This window comes from Ixodes scapularis, unplaced genomic scaffold, assembly GCF_016920785.2.
Source record: "Ixodes scapularis isolate PalLabHiFi unplaced genomic scaffold, ASM1692078v2 PGA_scaffold8__174_contigs__length_109621045, whole genome shotgun sequence".
Classification (NCBI taxonomy): Eukaryota; Metazoa; Arthropoda; class Arachnida; order Ixodida; family Ixodidae; genus Ixodes; species Ixodes scapularis.
Window position 1 is genome coordinate 23,048,201 of NW_024609883.1, and position 21,176 is coordinate 23,069,376.

The 21,176-nt window shown below is 45.5% G+C and overlaps 1 protein-coding gene across 1 annotated transcript in view; it reads left to right on the top strand.

Moving 5' to 3' along the window:
- Positions 1-844: 844 nt before the first annotated feature.
- Positions 845-21,176, top strand: part of LOC8027154 — a 28,600-nt gene continuing 8,268 nt past the window's right edge. Inside the window, exons 1-3 of the mRNA XM_042286732.1 lie at positions 845-1,021; positions 1,131-2,187; positions 20,066-20,115. Of these exons, the coding sequence (XP_042142666.1) occupies positions 1,421-2,187; positions 20,066-20,115 (817 nt within the window). The 5' untranslated portion in view covers positions 845-1,021; positions 1,131-1,420. The remainder of the gene's footprint in view (positions 1,022-1,130; positions 2,188-20,065; positions 20,116-21,176) is intronic.

A 21,176-nucleotide genomic window follows, 5' to 3' on the forward strand; every position in this document is an offset into this window, starting at 1 on the left:
GCAAGGTCGGAAGGACGGCCAGACTAGAGCACTATATAGCTCCTACGGAGCAGAGTAGCGCAATCCTTTGAACCCCGTGTTTTGCCGACAACATGGCCGACAGAGCGGCTCGGCGCGAGTCACGTGGTACTCAGGGTTGAGATCGATACAACACGGCTGATTAAAAAATTAACGGCGAGTTAACACTTTTCAAAACTAGTCTGCCGTGAAGTTAGTAAAGCACTAAACACTTTATCAAAGTTTTAATAATATCGGATGCGTGTGCAAATTTTGAGAAGGCAATTTCTAAGGCAATGGCGTTTGAAGCAGACGAGTTTTGCTCGCAGCGGAGATGGGCGTTTTGGATTGGCCGGAACGGGTCACGTGAATGGAGTGACGTCGCCGTGTCGTCTGCTGCATGATGCCGCTCAAGCAATTTTTTTAAAAAAGTCAGGTCCTTGCGGGGCACAAAACTTAGCGCAAATTATTCTAAAATGTTCCATTATTATGTCAAAACAATTTCCATTCCGAATATTCAAACAATACTGAAGAAACAACGATTTTCTCACGTTCTCCATGCATTTCTGACCGCAGTTGGAACCTCCGGGCGTTCGCCGCTAGTCGCCGAGAGGCGGCGTTCTAGATTGCGCTACTCCAATACACGGCTCTGCGCTACTCCAGAGCCGTTTATCTGCGCTACTCTGCTCTGCTAGGCCAGACCAGCATTGGGCCAGACGGCATAACCGGCACAACTTTCGAACAATGCCTTGGTTTATATTCTGTTTTCCTAGTATAGACACTAGGTTGCGCAAGCTACCGCCCAATACAAAAATTAAAATATTACTCTTTATTTATCTACCTATTTACCTACAGTACTTCCGGCCTTTTGTCGTGTTCTCTTCCGAATGAATATTTTGATGCGTTGGTGTAATTTCACGCAAACGCCAACGATTCAAGAGACGACCGCCTTCCAGAGGTTTCTTCAGAAACTGGCGGCGACCCGGCCTTGGCCTGAGACGTGAGAAAGCTTCAGCTACGAGACGTGAGAGATAAATGTTTTTGAACTCGAGAGAGCCATTCGTTTCGCCCGTCGTCCAGAACGATGTCCGATTGGCAACAAAACCATCCATCAATTCAAATTTGTTTCACAGCTCTCTGATGCCGTGACGTTCTGTGACAGCACATCTTCGTGGTCATAGCCGGTCCCGGTCGCCGCTGAGCGCACGACTTGCCGAGCGCTCCCGAACCTCGCGTGAGGTCAACTGCAGCGGTGAGCCCGGGTCCACGCACGACTCCGAAAGATTTGTTTCCTTCCTCTTTCCCGGAGCGGGCGAAGGCGAGAGTCGAGCTCGAGCCTCGTTAAACGTCGAGAGACGTCCTACCGTGGGTGGCAGAGCGGGTTCTGGGCAGAGATCGGACGGCGGAAGCCGTCGACAGCCAAATGCCACGAAGACAAGATCGGTCCCAAAAACAAGGCGGCAATTACGGCGCCGATGGGGACAAGAACACAGCGGCCCTGATCCGTACTGCCAAGAGGCGGCTTATGACTGCTCTCGGCGACGCCGAAAGGCTGGTCGGACGGCCCCGTGTGCGTCCCCCGCCCGTCCGCCGTCGTCGGAGACAACTCCCGGTCCACCGCAGGCTGTCCGGGCCCCGCAAGGTGTCCGCGGCCACCTGGACGGTGCAGGAGAACGGAGAGCCCGTGTCCTTCGTGTCGCATACCCGCTGGCGGGACCAGCCCCGCTGCGTGCGCGGCGCCGCACCGGACACCCTGGACGAGCTGTTCCGAGGGCGCACGCTCCAGGATCGCCACCCGAACGAGCCCAGGGCTGTCTACTCGGAGGCCGAGGTCGGCAGCCTGTGCCCGATCTGCGGCACGCTCGTGTTCCAATGGGAGGCCCACGCGGCGGGCGCGCTGCACCTGGAGAGGGTGGCCGCTCTCTCTGCGAGCTGCCCGGAGCCGACCGAGAGCGACCTGCAGGCGGCGCTTCATGTGCTCCAGGCTGCGCAACCCTGGATGTTGGCGGCCTCCATGGCTGCGATCCAGCCGCCCCCGCCGCCACTGCCCGCCATTGACGACGAGGAGGCGCAACAGGCACCTGCGGAGTTCTCGCCACCGTCGTCGCACGGGAGTAGCCCCTACCGGCCCGAGTCGCCAACCAGCGAGCCTCCCTTCAACCCGGAGCTTGACAAAGACCCCCCACGCACGTGAGCAGCTGTTGTTGGCTACCGGCCTACGGGGGGGGGAGCAGAGGGCTCTGTAGGCCGTTGCTCGCATGACGAGGCAACGTACGATTTGCACGTGACACCGCTCGGACGACTGTCCACACAGCAGGGATTGATCCTCCTCGTTGCTCACTGTAAGCGAAGCAAAGATTGTCATTAAGGAGAGAGGCATCTGTACAGGACATCCGTTGAAATGGTAATGGATGTTGTGTGCAGGTGTAGCTTCATATGTTTGGGGGGGCGGAGTGACTGAGGCAGAGCTTTGATTCTACATGTGAGCACGACAGCTCTAGTGCCAGAGTCCCACTAGAGTGACATACAGAAACAATAGTCACGGTTATTTCGTGCGCGCCGGGCGGAAGTGAGCGAACGCAAAAGGAAGCGCATTCACGAAGCATTAATCTCGAGAGCCGCCACTTGCTGTCGGAAGGTACAGCCAGTCATTTCGGCTGGCGCTTCCGTCCGCCGCAAACTTTTGCTGCCGACTGTATCTTCCATAGGCTTGCAGTCTCTCGACGCTCCTGGTGTTAGCACGAGAGACTGCGAGCCTGCCAAAGAAACTTTAGCGTGCTTTCTGCGCATGCTTGCTGCTCGTTGGTGTTAGTTATTTTTTCCGGTCACTCCAGTGGACCTCCAACATCAACGAGAACGGCCGACAGTGGTGTCTTCAGTGAGTAGCCAACATCTCGGCCACGCGTTCTTCGCCTCTTTTAGGGCGTCTGGCACGCTTCGTTTCACCTCATAATGGACCATGGCAGATGCTACGAGTCGTCCCGGCCGACCCAGTACTGTCGATATACCGCGTGCCCCACACATTGCTGTACCCAGCCTAAAGGTTATATGACACTGGTGTGGCATTCTCATTATTATTATTATTATTATATTGACTCCGATGGTTTCTTGCGCCTGCTGCGTTCTGTTGTGTGGAATCGCATACAGTTGTGTCTCGTTAATGTGAACGCCTCCGTTCCCCTGGAAATCATCCGTGGTGTGACACGTCCATAATAACGAATCGGGCTCAAAACACTCATCAACAAGCGCAGCAACAACCAGAAATACACGGTTTATTAAGCTGCACTCGCATACTGCACAGATGTGGGAAGTTGTCTCTCTTTTGAATTTGCAAACTTCTCGTTTCCAGTTGAGTGGAAGGCTATGTTCGTGTGCGTTCGACGCCCGACACAGTCTCTGACCTCTTCCGCTTCTCACCTGACATTGTCTCTGCCTTCCAAATGACTAGAGTAGCGTCTGGCCTTGCCTTTTATGCCAACGACAGGCTTATGACTTAAGGGGGCTTTCGCCGTGAACCACTTCGAGAACGAGAATTCCCTCCCCCGTCGTAGCCTTATCTATACTCCGTTTCACCGCAATTTGGCAAAGAGCGAATGCCACTGATCCCTCGAGCTTATCGGAGTGATGGAGGCAAAGCATGTGACAGGCAGGGGCTAGACTGTAGGTGGTTTTCGCATAACCCAAGCAGTTGGAGAAGAGGGAAAGGAGGAACTCGGCACCATCTTTTGTGTGTCACAGACGTCCCCCAGAGCCTGTCACTCAAGATTTGTACAAAATTGTCATTCTCTCTCCTGGCCGTGTCTTCGACAGCACTGTGCACGCTAGTGAGACTGGTGTCTTGACGTGCCAATTTGTTCACTTGGACCGTAGCCTTTGCCGTATGCCAACAGCGAAACGGAGTGTACAGTGCAATCTACTTATAACGATAATAAGGAAACCCAAAATTGCAATTGTTATAACCGAATATTGTTGTATCTGGACTAGAAACTGAAAATTTCCAGTCTAGAAAATGATTGTTATAAGCTGTACATTGTTATATGTGGTATAATTGTAAATGGGTTGCACTGTAGAAAGAATTAGCTTTGTGGGTCCAGTGCTTCTCTCTTATTCTTCAAACAATGACAAAGCCTAGAGTGAGGTGACCTAGCTGCTTTAGGGTTTATTCTTTGTTCCCGGTTGTAGGTCTTACACAATCTCAAACAATAGACTGCAAACAATAATGACCCATTTTACGTACAAAAAAGATTATTTCTTGGTGCACAACTTTTGTTGCAAGACCCGCGACATCCGGGTGCACACTGTGACCTCTTGGGTTCACCAATATCCTAGAAAGTTTTGGGATTTTTTTTTTTCAGACCGGGGTAATGGTATTTGTGACAATGAGACAAAAATGCTTGTATTCGCCCGATCCACTGATCTCTATGACAATTGCTGGATCGCGTTTGCCCGCTCCGCGAATGCGGTCACTGGCGGCCATCTTTAGGTAGAGTTATATCACCTCTAGCCAATGTAAGCTGCTGCAGCCGCTATCATCCATCCATGGCAGATAGCGTTTTGGCAGGTGGGTTGGCAGGCTGCGGTCAAAATAGCGTGGGTGATATTGCGTGCTTGATTAAAATTATTTGACGAAACATGTTTTTGAAACCCGGCGTGAACAGTAGTCTGGTTTCTGAGGACCTGGTAAAAGTTTCACGAAATCGAAGCACTGGGAGAAAAGAAACACAGCACGTATCGAAAGTCGCATCGAAAGAAGCATCGAAAGCAGACGACGGTACGGAGTCTGCTTTTGATGCGAGCTGCGCTGCTTTCCCCCGGTGCTGCGCTTTCGTAGAACTTTTTCCGGGTCCTCAAAGGTGAGGCTACTGTTCACGCCGGGTTTCAAGAATCTGCTTCGTCGAACAACTTCAATCAAGCACGAAATGTCACCCACGGTACAGTGTACTAGATCTACGGCTATTTTTATGGCAGCCTGCCGCCATTGCGCTGTCCGCCATATTACTATGATGGCTAGAGATGATATAACTCTACCTAAAGATGGCCGCCAGTGACCGCATTCCGGTCCATAGGAGGAGCTGGTCAAACGCGATCCAGCAAATAGACATAGAGATCAGTGGCCCGATCCATCCCCAAACTAGCTGTTTATATTCCAGACTGCGGGTTTCCGCGTTAACAAGGCAAAAAAAAGTACACGGCGAAAGATCGGTTGCCTAAAAGTTAGTCCTTGATATCGTCCCATCTTAAAGGGACACTGACGGGGTATTTACGCTTGCCAAGGTTTTTAGTTGTACCTGAAATATGAGAGCCCAAATACCCAGAACACAATTTGCGGCCCGAAATTTGGTTTCTTTCCGCCCGAAAACCGGCAATCAAGAACTGGCCATTTTGAGTTGCGCTCACTCTTTTCTGTGGTCACAGGCCGTTTTCGAAGGTTTAGACACAACCACCGAATTTGATCAAGGTCGTGGGTCGTTGAAGGCACACACTCAGTATTGAAAATAGAGAAAAATTTTAAGCGCATTTTTTGTGGCTTCTAAAAAGCTGCAAATAGGTTGATTGAAAAAAAAAAAAAAAAAAAAGCTACGCAGAGCATTCTGTGCATTCGCTGCATAATTCTCAACGTGACGTTGTTTCGCGTATTGTGGGACTCGCGAGGACGGCAATGGCAGCGGACGACGGCGTGGGACTTGTAAACTGTCGTTTGCGGTACCGGCGAATTCTGTCTACCTTTGATAGAGAAATTTTGGACCGATCAAAAGAAATGGTATTCATCCCGTACGACACTCCTGACCACCAAGCTGATTTGCACGAAGACATCGCCAAGCCGTCGCCTTCCTCTCGTGGCTGAAGACATCGCTCGCGCAAATGTCAAGCGCTAAATGCGTACTTCAAGTTGAATATGAACGCGTACGATTCAACGTTTATCGAAGCAACACTTCTTTTTAATTTTTGTCGTGGGACAGATTAGTATCACTACCTGCATGAGAGGCAGGGCCAAGTTCAAGTGGAGAAATATTGATGCAAGTGCATTTTTTTGTGTCTGGCATGTTTACGCAGGGATATTAGATATTTTTATTCTTGAAAAATAGAAAATACTGCAAAATGAAACTCTAAATTTCAGGGAATCGGGAATCTAACAAAAATAAACTTAGATAAGCTCAGAATGTTTGGCTAAAAATAAACTTTGAGAAATACCCTTCCAATTTAACGAAAACAGGAAAATCGTAGTTATAAAGCAGAAAGTAAAAACTAAATGCAGACAGATTGCTTCACTACAAGAAGACAAACAAAAGCTTGGGGTCCAGAGTGGGGGTTATTCATACTCAAACTTGCTTCAAACTACATTCTTTGGTCTCCTAAATGCAAGCTATCTTTTTCACAAAACAAAGGTTATTGTAGCTATGTTTAGGCTGGCAATTATCATGAAGAATTTAATGACCTCTCTGCCTTAGCATTTGTTCTTCCCTCCAATGACAAGATTCCCTGAGATTTTAGGGCTGCATCCCTAGTATTTCTTGGTACGAAGTAGTGTAAGATGAAGCGACTTTTCTACAACTGACACGTGTTATGTTAACATGGATGAGACACTGTCGAGTTGAATCTAGTTAGCATATTAAATTAGCCTATGTAAATGCCTTCATTTGCAAGCCAAGTGTGTTAAATCTCACCCAATGCTGTCCACTAAAATTTTGGTGACTTGAGATTTTCAAACCAGATGAAGGTCTCCATGTAAGTGCAAGTAACTCAATTTGAGTGTTCGCACGAGGAATGACAGAAATGTTGCATTAAGTCAAGAGGGGATACCAAACAGTCAACAGGCCGGCAACCAAGGCAGCAGCTGGCCACATTTTTTTCAACTTCAAGTAAAGTTACCGGAAGGTTAAACAGAGAGCAAGTGCAGCAGCATTGATTGCCATTTTTGCTGCTTTAAATAGATTCAGAGTTAGAAAGCTTGTCACTTCCGTCATGCTGAGCAAACCGGAAACGATTGACGGGTCACGGAGGTTGCGTTGGGATTGTTCGACATCATGTGTTAATGCGGATACATCTAAACACTGTGGTTAGAGTAGACTCAATGGGTCAACTGTATTTGTCGAGCTAAGGTGTCATTCATGTAAGCATAGCCATGGTCTCCTTGTGGTGTTCATGAGGGTGATCTCTGATGCAGCCTCCCTTTTACCTGTGTGCATTATGCCAGACATGGAACGGAGCATCACTTGTAGCCATAATCTTCTTCACTAACACCGCCTCCATGGCTTACGAATGGAGGGTAAGGTAAAGGACAGAAAAATGGTAATCTTCAGTAGGTACTCCCAAAGTTACTCTAACCAGTTAAGTCATGAACAGACACTCACCTGGACTGCACTGATTTGAGAAATAGTCTATTGGCATATTGAGGAAAACTAATCGCCCCAGTTGCTGTGCTCACATGCTGTGTTGACCTGCCTTGTGTACATCTTGTCCCGTCAGAGTATGTAATATAGACCCTTTTCAAAAGTCCATCAAGCAACATTGACAGTCGCCTTTACTTGGATTTGAGGATTACCATTTTTTTGTCTGATACCCCCAAGGTTCATCTCGGTGATATCCCACACTGCCTGGTGACAGGGGGAGAAAATTGGCCTTAGAAGGGCAGGAGGCACATGTTTTGTCGTTTTAGACTTGGGCTAGGTGGCGCAAGCTACCGCACGTTACAAAGGGTATAGCCATTAACATCCATCCATCCATCCATGGACACGACGCGCATGATCCTGAGTCCTAACCGAACGCCAATGCAACGCTCGTTTTCAATACGAGCTAAGCAGAGTTCACGCCGAACTCTGACACAGCCCTCGTGTCCAAAACATTTTCAGAGTTTGTGATCAAGCAATGGCGGACAGGCGTTGGCATGGACTTTTGAAAACGGTCTATTGTAGGCCTTTTGGTGTGCACAATACCTTGCACAATAGATTATGTGAAAGAGGGGATGGAATTTTACGAAAAGTTCTAGGATAAACTCGAGTCGTTGACCAATGTTTGTAAAAGTAACTTTATTGCTGGCAAATTTAACAGCAAATTGTTATATTTGTGAAGTCTTGAAAAAAATGGTGTATAGGTTGGATGTCACCCTTTGTGAAACTCTTCGTAAAAAAGGAAAAGCCATGAAGGGGTTACTTCTTAGGGGAATATTGAGGGAAAAGTTGTCGATGAACTTTCCCGTGATGAAATGGAAGTCTCCGAAACTGAATTTGGTGCTTTTTGTTATATTGCCTTGGCTCAGTCTTTTGGTCCAAAGGCTAACTATATCACGGATTATCTTTGCTCCTGACAGCACCCCCAGTTTCCTTTATCTTTCACTACTTTTATTTTCATAAATTTTACATTTTCTCGTAGAAGAATCTGTCGTTTCATGTATTTAAAGGTATCTGGGGTAGGTAATGGGCACTTATGTCTTGAGACCGAAGAACTAAATGCCGGGCACATGTGATATTCACTTTGTGGAATGACGCACCATTGGCAGAAAAATCCTCAGTAGTCTTTAAGACAAGGGAGTGTGGCTAGTGCAACCAGTATTATTCTACTTCGTTCCTGGAGTGCTCATGGAAAGCAAAAAAATATGCCCAATGGCAGCAGTCATTAGGGACCCAGCAGAGTTCGACTTTGTGCCTTTTCAGAACAAACAGCATTCGGGGTTCCTTCATTTCACAAATACTACACCATTGCAAAGCATCGTCTTGTATGCTACTCTGACAGGGCAGCAGCAGTCTCTTGGATCCAAGAAGCTTTTTATGGTAGCTTGTGATGCAAGGGGCAAACCAAATGACTGTTGCTGACTGCTTGGACAGGAAGAGGTCACTAGACGTTTGTCTAGGACTTTGCTTAGATGTTTCATAAACAGCTGACCCCAAATTCAAAGATTTCTGTTGCTTGTCCAGGAAAGATTAACATGTGAATGGTTGCAACAAAACTGCTAATGAAGAAGGTCCCTTCACTTCAAGGATTGCCATCTGGGGTGCATGTCCTGTCCTTTTGGTCCAAAAACCTGCAAGAAGGCGTCACAGAAGCGTTCATCTGGGAAGCACCTTCATGGAGCTGCACTGTCAGGCGTATTGGCAAGAATGCCGGTTGTGACCCTTGCTGTATTAGCCCCACTTCACCTCAGGTTGAGCAGACCGTAGGCCTCACCCCCGATACAGCCTTTAACGACCATCCTTCAGCGCCTCTTGCCACCCTGCATCACCTGCTGTGGGAGTGCTCAGCAAGACGACAGGAGAGGGAGGCTGCACTAGCCAAGCTCAGCCCAGCGAGTCGACTTCAGACGCTTGAGGCTTGGACGGCACCAACAGACCCCAATGAAGCAAGGAAGCTTGTCTTCGACTCACTGTTGGCTTACATCAGAACAACTGATGTAGCCGGCCTCAAATAATTCTTCATCCTCCTCCCTCCCCCCCTATATCCCTCTCCCCTTCCCCTTCGTGACAAGGCATACAACCAGCCGCGTCGTACCCTCCTATGCCTAAATAAAACGTTTTCAACAACAACAAACTCAAGTTTGCCACCACAAGCATCAGATGACTGTTCGTGCATCCACTACTTCGAAACACTTACTGCAGGCTAGGTTCTGTACAACGGCGTAATAAGCAGTGTCTGGAGTGTCCAGAATTTGGTTGCTTCCATCCTTCCAAGACCTGTCGCCACTCTGAAACAATGCATTGCAGGCGGCCCCTGCTGGAATGGCAGGCCCAGGACGACGTTTCCTGCTGGATTCCTGCTTTGACCATTTCTCAAGGAATGATGAACTCCCGCTGCCACAGGCTGGTATGGACTGAAACGTCTGTTTTTATTGACAATGGGGCAGTGTCTTATACGCTGTCTGTTGCTGAAGTTATGCCTCAACAACCACCACTTTCTGGGAAATTCTGGCAAGGATTGAAGCTTATGAAAACCCCCATGTGTGTTGCCTCCACTGGTGCAAGATTACATTGAATGGAGTGTCTACAGATGACATAGCAGCTGTTTCATGCATAATTCTCTCTCGATGTGCTCCACACCCACACAGGGAGGATGTGTGCTGGCACCTGAGGCTATCCATGGAGCGAGGAATGCATTGCAGGCAAGCATGGTCATGGTTGCAGTCTACCAAGTGGGCAACATACTGCAGGCAAGCATAGCCATGTTTGGAAAGTGCCGACAGCCACACGGATCACTGCGATGGATCACATCCACATAGGTCAAGCAGGTTGAACTCTCATGCTACATGCCATACAAACTATAGTTCTGTAAAGCACTATATTGAAATTTTAGTGTGCTAGGGGCAGTCTTGGGTAAGTTAATTTTAAAAAGTAATTGGTTACAGTTACGGGCAGTACGCAAAAATGTATTTAAGTTACAGTTACTCAAAAATAAAAGTAATGTGTTACAGTTACAGTTACTTTGTCATGGTAACTTAGTTACTTTCAAGATACTTTTTTTTTAAATTTAACTATAGAGACATTGATGACAACATACAATGACTATGATTTATATATATCACCTTCCCCTTCTTCAAGAGCTCTATTATTCCCCTTTCTGAGCTGACAGGAGAGAGATAGTGGTAAACAGATGGGTCCATTACAATATTAGGGAGGGGAGCAGAATGCTAAACCATTTGGAACTAAATAAAGTGGAAAAGACCGTTAGTATTAAAGAAGATAAAGAAGGAGTGAACAAAGACAACACAAGGTTTTTTCGGAAGGTGTTCCGCTTTTGTTTTTAATTTCTTTTATGTATATATATGCAACGCAGAACAAAAAATTTGACTGTTGATCACGGGCTCACGGCCTCTGGGAAAGGGCAAGTCGGCCAGTAGAAATGTCGTCTGTGGCCCGGGTCAGACAGTGTTTACCGGCCGCGACTCGCTTTCTCAAAAAAGGCTATTGCCAGGACTTCTGCGGTACTATCGACAGAGGCTATCGTTTGGAGCATAATAGAGCCTTCAGGTGTCTATGCGTCGTGTGTTTCCCCATGGTGGCTCTGTCTCTTGTCTGAAGAGGTGGGGCTGTTCGATGGAGGCCAGAAAGGGCGAAGACAAGGCGAGAGAGTCACGCACATAAAGGATGAAATAAAGCAAATGCTAAATGCGCTTTTCCAATCATGAAAAGCTAAAAAAAAAAAGTTGAAAGACGTCTACCCTCATTGCGCCATTTTGCTCGGACAAAACAAGTTTTGAGTTCTTTTTTTTATTTTGTTGTGTATAATGGTGGGACTCAACCTCCGCACATGATCGAACTCGCTGTAGTGTTCACAAAAGAAGGTAATTTTTTCACGAAAAGTATCTATCTTTGCAGATACTTTTCAGTTACTTATTCAAAAACAATTTAAGTTATTGTTACAGTTACTTAGAAATAATGTATAGAGTTACAGTTAAAATTTACAAAAAATTGTAATGTGTTACAATATCGCGATACTACCCAAGACTGGCGGGTGATAGTTGTTTTATGGTAGTGTATCAAAGGGACACACCAATCAGTATTTCCAAATGAAACTGCCCTAAAATACCAGATAAGTGCCTACTGAAAGGGGCGCAGAGAGGATTCTGTGATCATCTGTTCTTTGTCACAACTGATTCTACGAGCCCTTAGCATACTAAAAATTAAAAAAAATTACACACGCGCGACGCCACTTGCTTTAATAAAAGCGTGTTGAAAGGTCGGGACCCACCCCTTTCTAAGCAGGTTTTTTCACTCGGGAAAGGCGGGCACACCCCAGCTGCAGTGTCAACGCGGTGATGATGGGTGCTTGTCGGCCAATAACAAGCCGCCTCTAGAGGCAGCTTGCGATCGGCCGACGAGCGCCCATCGCAAGGGCACTTCTTTGGGCATTTTTTTAGGTCCGAGAGGTATGGTAGAGGTACACAGTATGTTAGTTTTTATCCCACGGTGCGGTAGGGGAACAGTGTAGGGGTCTGGTGGACCACCAAATTCCTGAAACAGCCGTGCCAATCTTGTCAAGCCTGCTTTGCGCTGTCGCTCTTGTGTCGAGCTTCATTGCCTTACTCCGGTGCTCACACAAAAAGCTCTACCGCTTTGCATCGACTTCTTGGAGAAGCAGCAGACGGGAAGTAGCCCTCTGGATAGCTTGATGGGCTCTAAGATTAGCCAGGGTGGATAGGTGATATGTGCCTTGCTTCAATATTTGAAATGTTTCAAAAATAGGAAGGAAGCACTTAATGCGACTTAGGTGCATGGCCGGTATTTTACAGTAAGAGATTTTTATTGAACATCAATTTCAGCACTAATTTTATGTAATGTCTGGTCTGCAAGAACTCTTTGTAGAGTGCATTAAAAAAGGAAAGACGAGCAAAAACAATACAGTGTAATGATAGCAACAACAAGACTGAAGTATGACAGTCCAGCATTGGTACTCCTAATTGAAGTGGAGAGAAACCAGCTACTGGCAAAATACAAAAGAATATAATTTTTAGGACCCTCAGGGTGGTGGATTAGTGTACATTTTGATTTATTTAATGACTTGAGCAAGTTGCATTGAGAAACATGGACTGTGTGATCTCGAAGGTGTGTTTGGTCATCAAGGTAAGTTATTTCGTGTTAAAGTTTATTGCAGTCTACAAACAACAATATTTTCGAAGAAAATTGAGTTGGGAAGCTTAATAATAATTACTAGAAGAGAAAAGGGCCAAGGACTGTGCCTTAGGGTACACCGGCTGTACTGCAAGTTGCACTAGATTCATCATAATGTAGAAAACTCGAGACTGTGGTTGGTAAAAGCAAGGAAACGGAGTCGAAAAAGAGAGACAGGGGAAAAGAACATCTCAAACTCAGCTACTGCGTTTATTTCCTCAAAGTCCTATATACCCACAATCTAACCATCGACCACCGACGTCACAAGGTCACATTCTTTTCCCCTGTCTCTCTTCTTCGACGCCGTTTCCTTGCTTTTACCAACCACAGTCTCGGGTTTTCTACATTATGATCAACATCCACCAGCTCACATGTGCACTCACAGTTTTTTCACTTGATTCATGTCATTTACGACTGCACTTTGAGTAAACAAAACAATGAATACAGTTTCAGCATATCTTCTCTAAAGATGCAGACTATGAATCTATTGAGCCAACAAAGTGTTGGAGAAATGCACATGATACGCTTATATTTTTATAGTTTACGATGGTGATGGTCTCGATTAAGCTCGTAATTATACTGCATGAGTCGAATAGATTGTTGGCTCTTTGAAGGGAACCACATACTAAATGGCTTTCTTAATGTACTGAGCAAAGCATTTGTGCAGATATGTTTGGAGGTAATCCATTGTGTCTACCAAAAACACAAAAACAAAACAAGCTTACCGGGTAAAGAATGAAGAAGTAAGGAGCGGGAATTAGGTACCTATGGCAGCCGTCTGCAAATTAATGTTGCCTGGGTGAGAGCCAACAGATGGTGACAGCTGTTGATGTAGTATAGCCAGAATAGTCCAACAAAGGCTCTTTCTTGTTGGTTTTGTGTTCGCTCAGCGCCTTCAATGAGCGAAAATAACAAAATGATGCTCTATGCTGAAAAAACCTGCACCACATTTTACTTAAAGGCATTGTCTGCTGTTGAAGATAAAGTGCCTTTCCTTTTGCCTGCCTCTGTCTGTCAGTAGCTGTGACGCAAACAAGATGTACATGGTTAAAGTCGGCGAGCAATGTGAGGAAACTAGAAGAATACAGGACACAGGATAGATGCAGTGTAATGCTTACCAGCTAGCCCAGCTCGCTATCCTTCTACAAACCAGAGTCTTTTGATAACAGACGGATGCCGTAGGCAACAAATTTGATCTCCTAATTTTTAATTGTTACTCAGGTAAGTTAATTTGTTGAAATTTTGAGGCATAATATACACCATTTTCGGCCACCTCTGTATAAAATCTTTGCAGGATGCATTAAGGCGTTAATTTATGCAGTTCCTTCCAAGTGCCCAGCAATTCATATGACTCGTGCAGTAGAATGTACCGGGTGATTCAAGGAGACTGCAGGCTCTTTAAATCGACCAGAAAATTCGGTTTCTTAACCTATCGCGCTACGACTTTGTGCAGCGTTGCCCACAGATGGTGCATTTTTTTTGTAAAATTTGCAAAGAGCGAACTTACCTGAGGAAAAAGTAAAAAAAGAAAAAGGCTTAGCTCCTATGGAAACGCAGCGACGTCACCGATCTGCAAACAACACGGCGCCGTTTCGCACGGGAGATAAGAGATGGTGCAAGCGGTCGCGACGCCAACTGCCGCCAACGAACGAGCAGACGACGTTGAGAGCCGGCATATTTAGCAAACAAGGAACTGCAGTTCCTTGTTGTTACCGCGCCTGTTTTTGTTTCTGCGACTGTCGCCGCCTGCGGAACGCGTGCCGCTTTTGAGTCGAAAAGATTGTCTGCTAAGGACGCTGGCTCTCGGCGCCGTATGCTCGTTGGCGGCGTTCGTTGCACCATCTCTTGTCTCCCGTGCGAACGGCGCCGTGTTGTTTGAAGACCAGTGGCGTCGCTGTGTTTCCATAGGAGCTAAGCCTTTTTCTTTCTTTACTTTTTCCTCAGGTAAGTTCGCTCTTTGCGAATTTCACAAAAAAAAAATGCACCATCTGTGGGCAACGCTTTGCAAAGTCGTAGCGTGATAGGTTAGGAAACCGAATTTTCCGGTCGATTTAAAGAGCCTGCCGTCTCCTTGAATCACCCGGTAGTATAGCACTCTACAATGGCAACACCTTATACCAGCGGTTTTCAACCGTTCGTTTCGCGGACCCCTTGTGTATCGGTGGAGATGATGGAGGACCCTGTTCATGGTGAAGGAGGGGGAAGGTATAGGTTAAATACAATAATGATTTAAAAAATTAATATGATTAAGGGCTAGTGTGAAGTAGAGTTTTCTTATTAGCATACCTATACACGAGAAAACTCGCCCGTAAACTGAAAGATTTCTCGATCTGAAGAAAATACAACTTTTATTGCGGGGAAGTTACTGATGAGACAGGGCTTCGCGGACCCCCATTTGAAAACCACTTCCTTAAACTATAAAACCATTATATTCCAGTTGCAACGATGCTTCTGCAATGCATTGCTGTGAAGCACTGTTCATGCTCCCTCTTTCAGCCCCAATACTTTTATTGTCTCACAGAGGCTAAATCCTCAGTATACGTCGGCCTTAGCTGCCGAAGTAATGACAAGATGCCAAAGTACTACCTATACTTTTTTTCACCCTTAGTCGTAGCGTAGTCAAGGGCTAGAAGAGAAAAGCTCCAATATTCAGACCGAAAATGCAAGGTCACAGCACATAGCAGTGCACGATTTGTTTGGTCAGTGTTAGTGTACGTACTGGTAGACAACAAACACCTTAATGTTGCGCTTTTTGCACTGCTTGATTGGCCCCATTGGCTGGGTAGCTCTGACTTCCGATGAAACAAAGTACACATACACAACACCAGAAGCAGTAAAGGAAATCTCCATTTTGTCTCGAAAACCACCCTGGAATCAGGACGGCCATACTTCGTTTCGGCACAACTTAGCTAGGAGCAAAAGCTAAGGCTCAGATGAGCCGATCGGAGCAAAGGGGCAAAGCATGTGACCCTCCTGCGGGAGGTGGGAAGGTCACGTGCTGGGTCTTTTGCCAGGCCTATGGCTTTCGTTTCCTATTGACTTGTGCTGAAACATAGTATAGTGGCACTTGTTGCTGTCTTGTGAGTGATTGATTCAGTCATTCCAACATTTTCACCTGGTACTTATGGTGGTGTGGATACGGTTGAGATGTGCGAATAATACATTTTCCTGCGAGTTGAATATGAATATAAAAGTTTGAGTGCATGCGTCTAATTCGCATTGTCGAATACGAGCATTTTACATTTCGTTTGAACGAAGCATAGATGCTTTAAAAGATCATAGATGGAAATCTTCTCTAGGAAGCACACCTATGAAAAGGGATAGATAGTTACGGAAGAGACATTTCCGTATTTGTAATTAACAAAGAGAGGCCTCGATAAGACGTGCTGGACAATTCATAATTAGGGATCCGTGTTTCGAGGGTTTGTTTTTCTGTTGTGTTGTGCGAATATTCAAATTTTCAAATAGTAGATTCGAATAATGTGCTATTCAATGTTCGCTTCAAGATGAGCTGCGATATTTATACTTTTTGAAGTGTTGATTTCGGGAAGTTAGCCCCGTTGAGCATGCTTCTCACCGAGGACCTGTGCAGTGCTCGGAAGCAACATCCACGGAGCTTGCAGGCTCCGCGGGTATTGCTTTTCCGCAGTGCGCAGGTGCTCGGTGAGAGGTGCGCTTAACGGGGTTAACCCACCACGATTATGCCAGAGTGTGCGTTACACTCTGTTCCACCTTACGTCCAAGCGCAGTGGATGTTAGGAGCCTCCGGAGCCAATCCTAGGCCGTGTGAATGTCACGTGACCTTGGAGGGGGGCTCAGCGATGCACAGAAAGCGTATCACGAGCGGCGTCCACAGAACGGGATTGGCTAGGATAGCTTGTAGCGTCCACTGCGTTTAGACACAAGGTCAAATGGAGAATAGGCAGCGATGTCTTGACAGCTCGGGGTCATCATCCATGCTTTTTTTTTGTGACAAATTTGAAATTGAAGATAGAATATGTGCATATAGCAAGCAGACTTATTAATTCCCTCAATTAGAAAAGCTGCAGCAATTTTCTCATTTCTATGCATGGACAAGTGGAGGGTTGGGAATAGCCTTCACGAGTTCAGCTGAATTTTCGTTTAAGCGTGGTGCACGGTAGTGAAAGGTCTCAAGAAACCATTATTGACTTCGAATTTGCTTCGAACTCAAAATTCACTATTTGCACATGGCTATTTTTCTGCAAATTTGGGGGTGTGCCAGCATCACGTGTGTGGAACGCTTTGTGAGATTGGTCTATGAAAATGCTCAGACTTGTCGGCCGTTTCTTCCTGAACGCCGGTGCAAAGCAGTGAAGCTTGATGCCTGTGCAGAGTAGTGAAGCTTCGCTGTTTTGCACTGCTGCGGAGCAGTGAAGCTTAGTGCAAGAAGCTGGGGAATTCTGTAGAGTTTATTTGCAATTTTCGAATATTCAAAGTGTAGAATATTCGCACACCTCTAGAATACAGGCATGGATTATTGAACCTAGGTGGAGATGTTCAATGACCACGTCCATGGCAAACTCTTTGCATTGGAGGCAGGAGGGGCCGACGGCGTCCGAATCCCACATGAGCGTGCCGGTCGCTTGTCATGAAAATTGCTTCAGCTGAAACTGTCTCTATGGTGATTATTTTGGACTAATTGTGGCGCAGGAAACCGTGGCATTAATTTGGCAGTTTTAGCCACACAGTTGTCCTAACTGGGGTCATCACTTGTACTTTTTGCCTAGCTATGCTGAAAATGAGCTTACTGTAATATACCGCGGATGCACCCATTTCGTTCAAGCGGCCACTATTAGCAATTCTCAAACTTGGAAATTCTGCAAATTATACATTAAACGTCCGGTTCGACCGGGCAAATGCCTGTATCTAGGTTAACCCAGTTTTCACTGAGCGGGGTTCAATCTCCGTTCCTCTGCGTGGCAGCTGCATGCGTTGCCAACTCTGCCACGCACGTGGCAATACGAAAACATTCTTACACATGAATGACTTGGATTTATTTTATGCAATATGGTGCTAGCGCTATTGGTATACAGTAGTAGCAAGACCGGAAGACTTCGCTTGAATCTTTATGACTGCAAGCAAGGCCAACCTACAGCTACCATTGTGTCGTTCGTCGAGGTAAAAGCAGCTCAGTTAACCTTGAAATGCAGAAGCGAAATAGCTATGGCATATAATGGCAGGTGCTCCAGAAATAAGCATCCTTTTGACACTGTGGAAGAGGATTTTGAAAAGTATGTTGGGCATTGATTAAAAAACCAGTGCCAATTATGGAAAGGATGATGCAACAAATATTATTCTTGACTCAACTTTGACGTGTCGGAGATCGGGGAGAGCGTACAAGATTCAGTAAAGTAAAAAGTCCAACGGACGCTGAAGACGCCACAGATGTGCATAGATCATTGATGCGTGGACAGAGGATCAAAGGGAAATTCTCAAAGTATATCATATGGATAAGAATTGACACATCTAGAGTAGGGTTCTATTCACCACTGATTTTTTTTATTAAAAGGAGAAAAGTGGAAGGAATTTTAACAAAGGTCCATAAAGTGTTGTCTTGATAGCATCCTTCAAGAAACTTTCATGACGAATTGAGGTACCAACCATGTCAACGATATAGGGATATTCACAATACTCAGCTGTGCTGCCCATCTGTTTGAAAACAGATTGTCTTCACTCATTTGGGTTGGGGTCCATGGAAAATGAGGTGCCAAACCTGAAAGAAACAATTGTACCTTACGACTCTTTTGTGGCAAGCAGGCCTGCCACATTCTCTGGGCAAGACCTTCAGCAAAGCTGACGAGAGAAGGTGGACGTCAAAATTGGCAACCATGTATTAATTTTGTGGTTGGCACCAAGGCATCTTAGCAATATTCAATCAAAGGAGCAAAACATCTGGAAGCCATACTCAAGAATTATGGATTGCACATTATTTAATATTTTTTTACCACAGTCTCATCAATGTCACATGCTTTTTAAGGCAGACTGACATGAACTCCTTCAGAAGTCTGAAGATGAGCTACAGTTGGATGTGGGCTTGGCCAGCCAAGGTCCAGGATTTCCTGGATGAAGGAAGTGATGCAACCAAGGATGATGATGGATGATGTACCACAGCAGTCTGATGTCTACCAAAGGATCTGACAGGCTTCATTTATATTTCAAATGTCTGAAAGTGAACTCTTCTGAAAGAGCCATCGGTAAGCTCCGAGGCTTTTCACGACTCCTAAAGCGCGTTCCTGGTGTCCTTGCCACCAGCACTTTCACTGGGCTTATGCAGAGAGATATTATTTTTGCCCTCCTCTGCCATAGTCCCATAGAGGACGGGTGTTTTGACATGAATAAATAAATAAATTAGTTTCTCAGGTACCTGTCACCCAGGAAGGAAGAGCCTGTGATCAGCTGTGACCTGGGATGGTAGTCTCTTGTGTAAAGATCTCTGCTGTTTCAGACTGGTGTGTTTAAATATGAATGTTTGTCAAGTGACAATAATGTTATTTATCTGACTTGCATGGGGCTTGCTTATTTTTCTGACTCAGTCTCAAAGGGCCAATACGTCCTGAACCATAATATTAGGACTGTTTTTTTATAGGTGTTTTATTGTTTAATATTGCTTCTCACATTTGTAAAAAGCAAAAAAGCCCTTTTAATGTTGTTTCTCAATGATTTTAGAGAATGTATTCAATGTGTATACGGTTTACATACTTTCTGCGAGAACTTGTGATTTACTCTTATATGAGCTTCTTTTCAAAATCCTTAGCTGTAATGTCTTATCTCAAGCAAAAACCAGGTGATTCTTCAATTGACGCTAAAATTAATTGAGTGCATGCTTTTTTTCCCGCTTACTTATTTGCTTGCGTACTTCGCCTATATGTAACTTCAAACATAAAATTAGTGTAATTGGGTTTACAGTTCTGCAATTAACAATTGTAGCGGTGGCAAGCAAGTCTGCCATAACCAAACCTTGGGACATAGTTTTGTGTCCTAGATAGGACCAGGCCGGACAGGGAAGAAATCTGTCTCGGGGTTTGGGCTACTAGGGATAGGAGTTGCTTGTTTCCAAGTTGCCCATGAGATGGTATTGGTGTGATTAGTAACACATGCCTCATTGACTGACGGCCGATTGCCCACCTTATCTTGCTGGGCTTGCTCTGCGCAACACCGACACCTGCGAATTTCAAGCTAGCACCCAGAAGCTACTGTGAAAAACCCGCACGAGTGTGCTGATTTTGCTGAAGAAGGCTGGGTCCAGTTGGGGCTGATCTAATAACACTAAGCTCTTGCAGGTTGCAAAATAGCGACAGAAACGACGACGGCGACTCTACCGGGAGCGGCGCCACCTTTGGTGTCGATAGAAGTTCTCGCAGGTCGTCGATATTCCCAGAGATAGTCAAATGCTAGGGGAATTATGGCAGAGTTGGCAAGGCTGGTTTTCTCAAGCAGTGCTCTCTTTGTAGGGATTCAAATGCTGCGGAGGAAGGCAAGTCCCACGACGACTACATCAGAGGTGAAGTGCATAATTCTTTTCCTTTTCCCATTCAAGCCAGTTCAGAGGTTAGAAGGGTATAGTGGAATGCGTGTACCACAGCCATTGTATAAGCTAATCTCTGAGCATTGGCTCTTCATTCCTAAGTGGTCTCGTAAAAGCCACTACAGTGGAATTTTGTTAATTTGAACCTAAGGGGACCCAAAACTTTGTTTGAATAATGCAAAGTGTGAATTATCGGGGTTTCCTTCCTAGAAACATGGGCTGACCTACATGTTAGTTTGAATTATCTGCGAGTTTGAATGAAGAGAGTTTGAATTAATGAGATTCCACTGTACCATGTCTGGGTGCTTGGTGCAGAGTGGGTGCAGTTAGCAAATATTATGATTTGAAAATGTGATTCGGAGCTTTCGATACAATGTCGGAAAGCTCGGACGATATTGTTCCACTCTGTCAGTCTGTTATGACATTTCTGGAGGATGGAAACGTGCTTCCTACAATTGAGATAAAGCTTCAGATAGCTTTCGACCATGATCAAGATGGCTGAAGTGTTGTTACACCTTGAAGTGCAGCTTACTTGGTTGCTCCAGTGCATATGTTCAGCATAAGCACAGACTACCGTATTTATTCGAATATAAGGCGGTCACGATTATAAGGCGAGGGGGCAGTTGAAGGACCCAAGAAAAAGAAAAAAAATCGTCCTATTGCTATACTGAGCTTCGAATATAAGGCGGGGTATGACTTTGAGACTAAGGATTTGGAAAAAAAACCTCGCCTTATATTCAAATAAATACGGTAAGTTTTTGCCGTTGCAATAAATGGGAGTATCCGGTCACGCCTGGACTGACCTGTGCCAGAGTTCATACTTTGCGCTTGACCAGTACTCTGAACTTAGTGGGCAAACATTAAGATGGACTTAATTAATAATAATAATAATGGTACCTTCAACAAAAACAATGTTTAAAAAGTGACATGGGAAAAAAGCTGTAAAAACAGCTTGACGAGCCACTTAAACCAACAGTCGCGATGCAGGCACCAAAGAAATTATACAAAAATAAAACATGACATGTGTACTACATGTT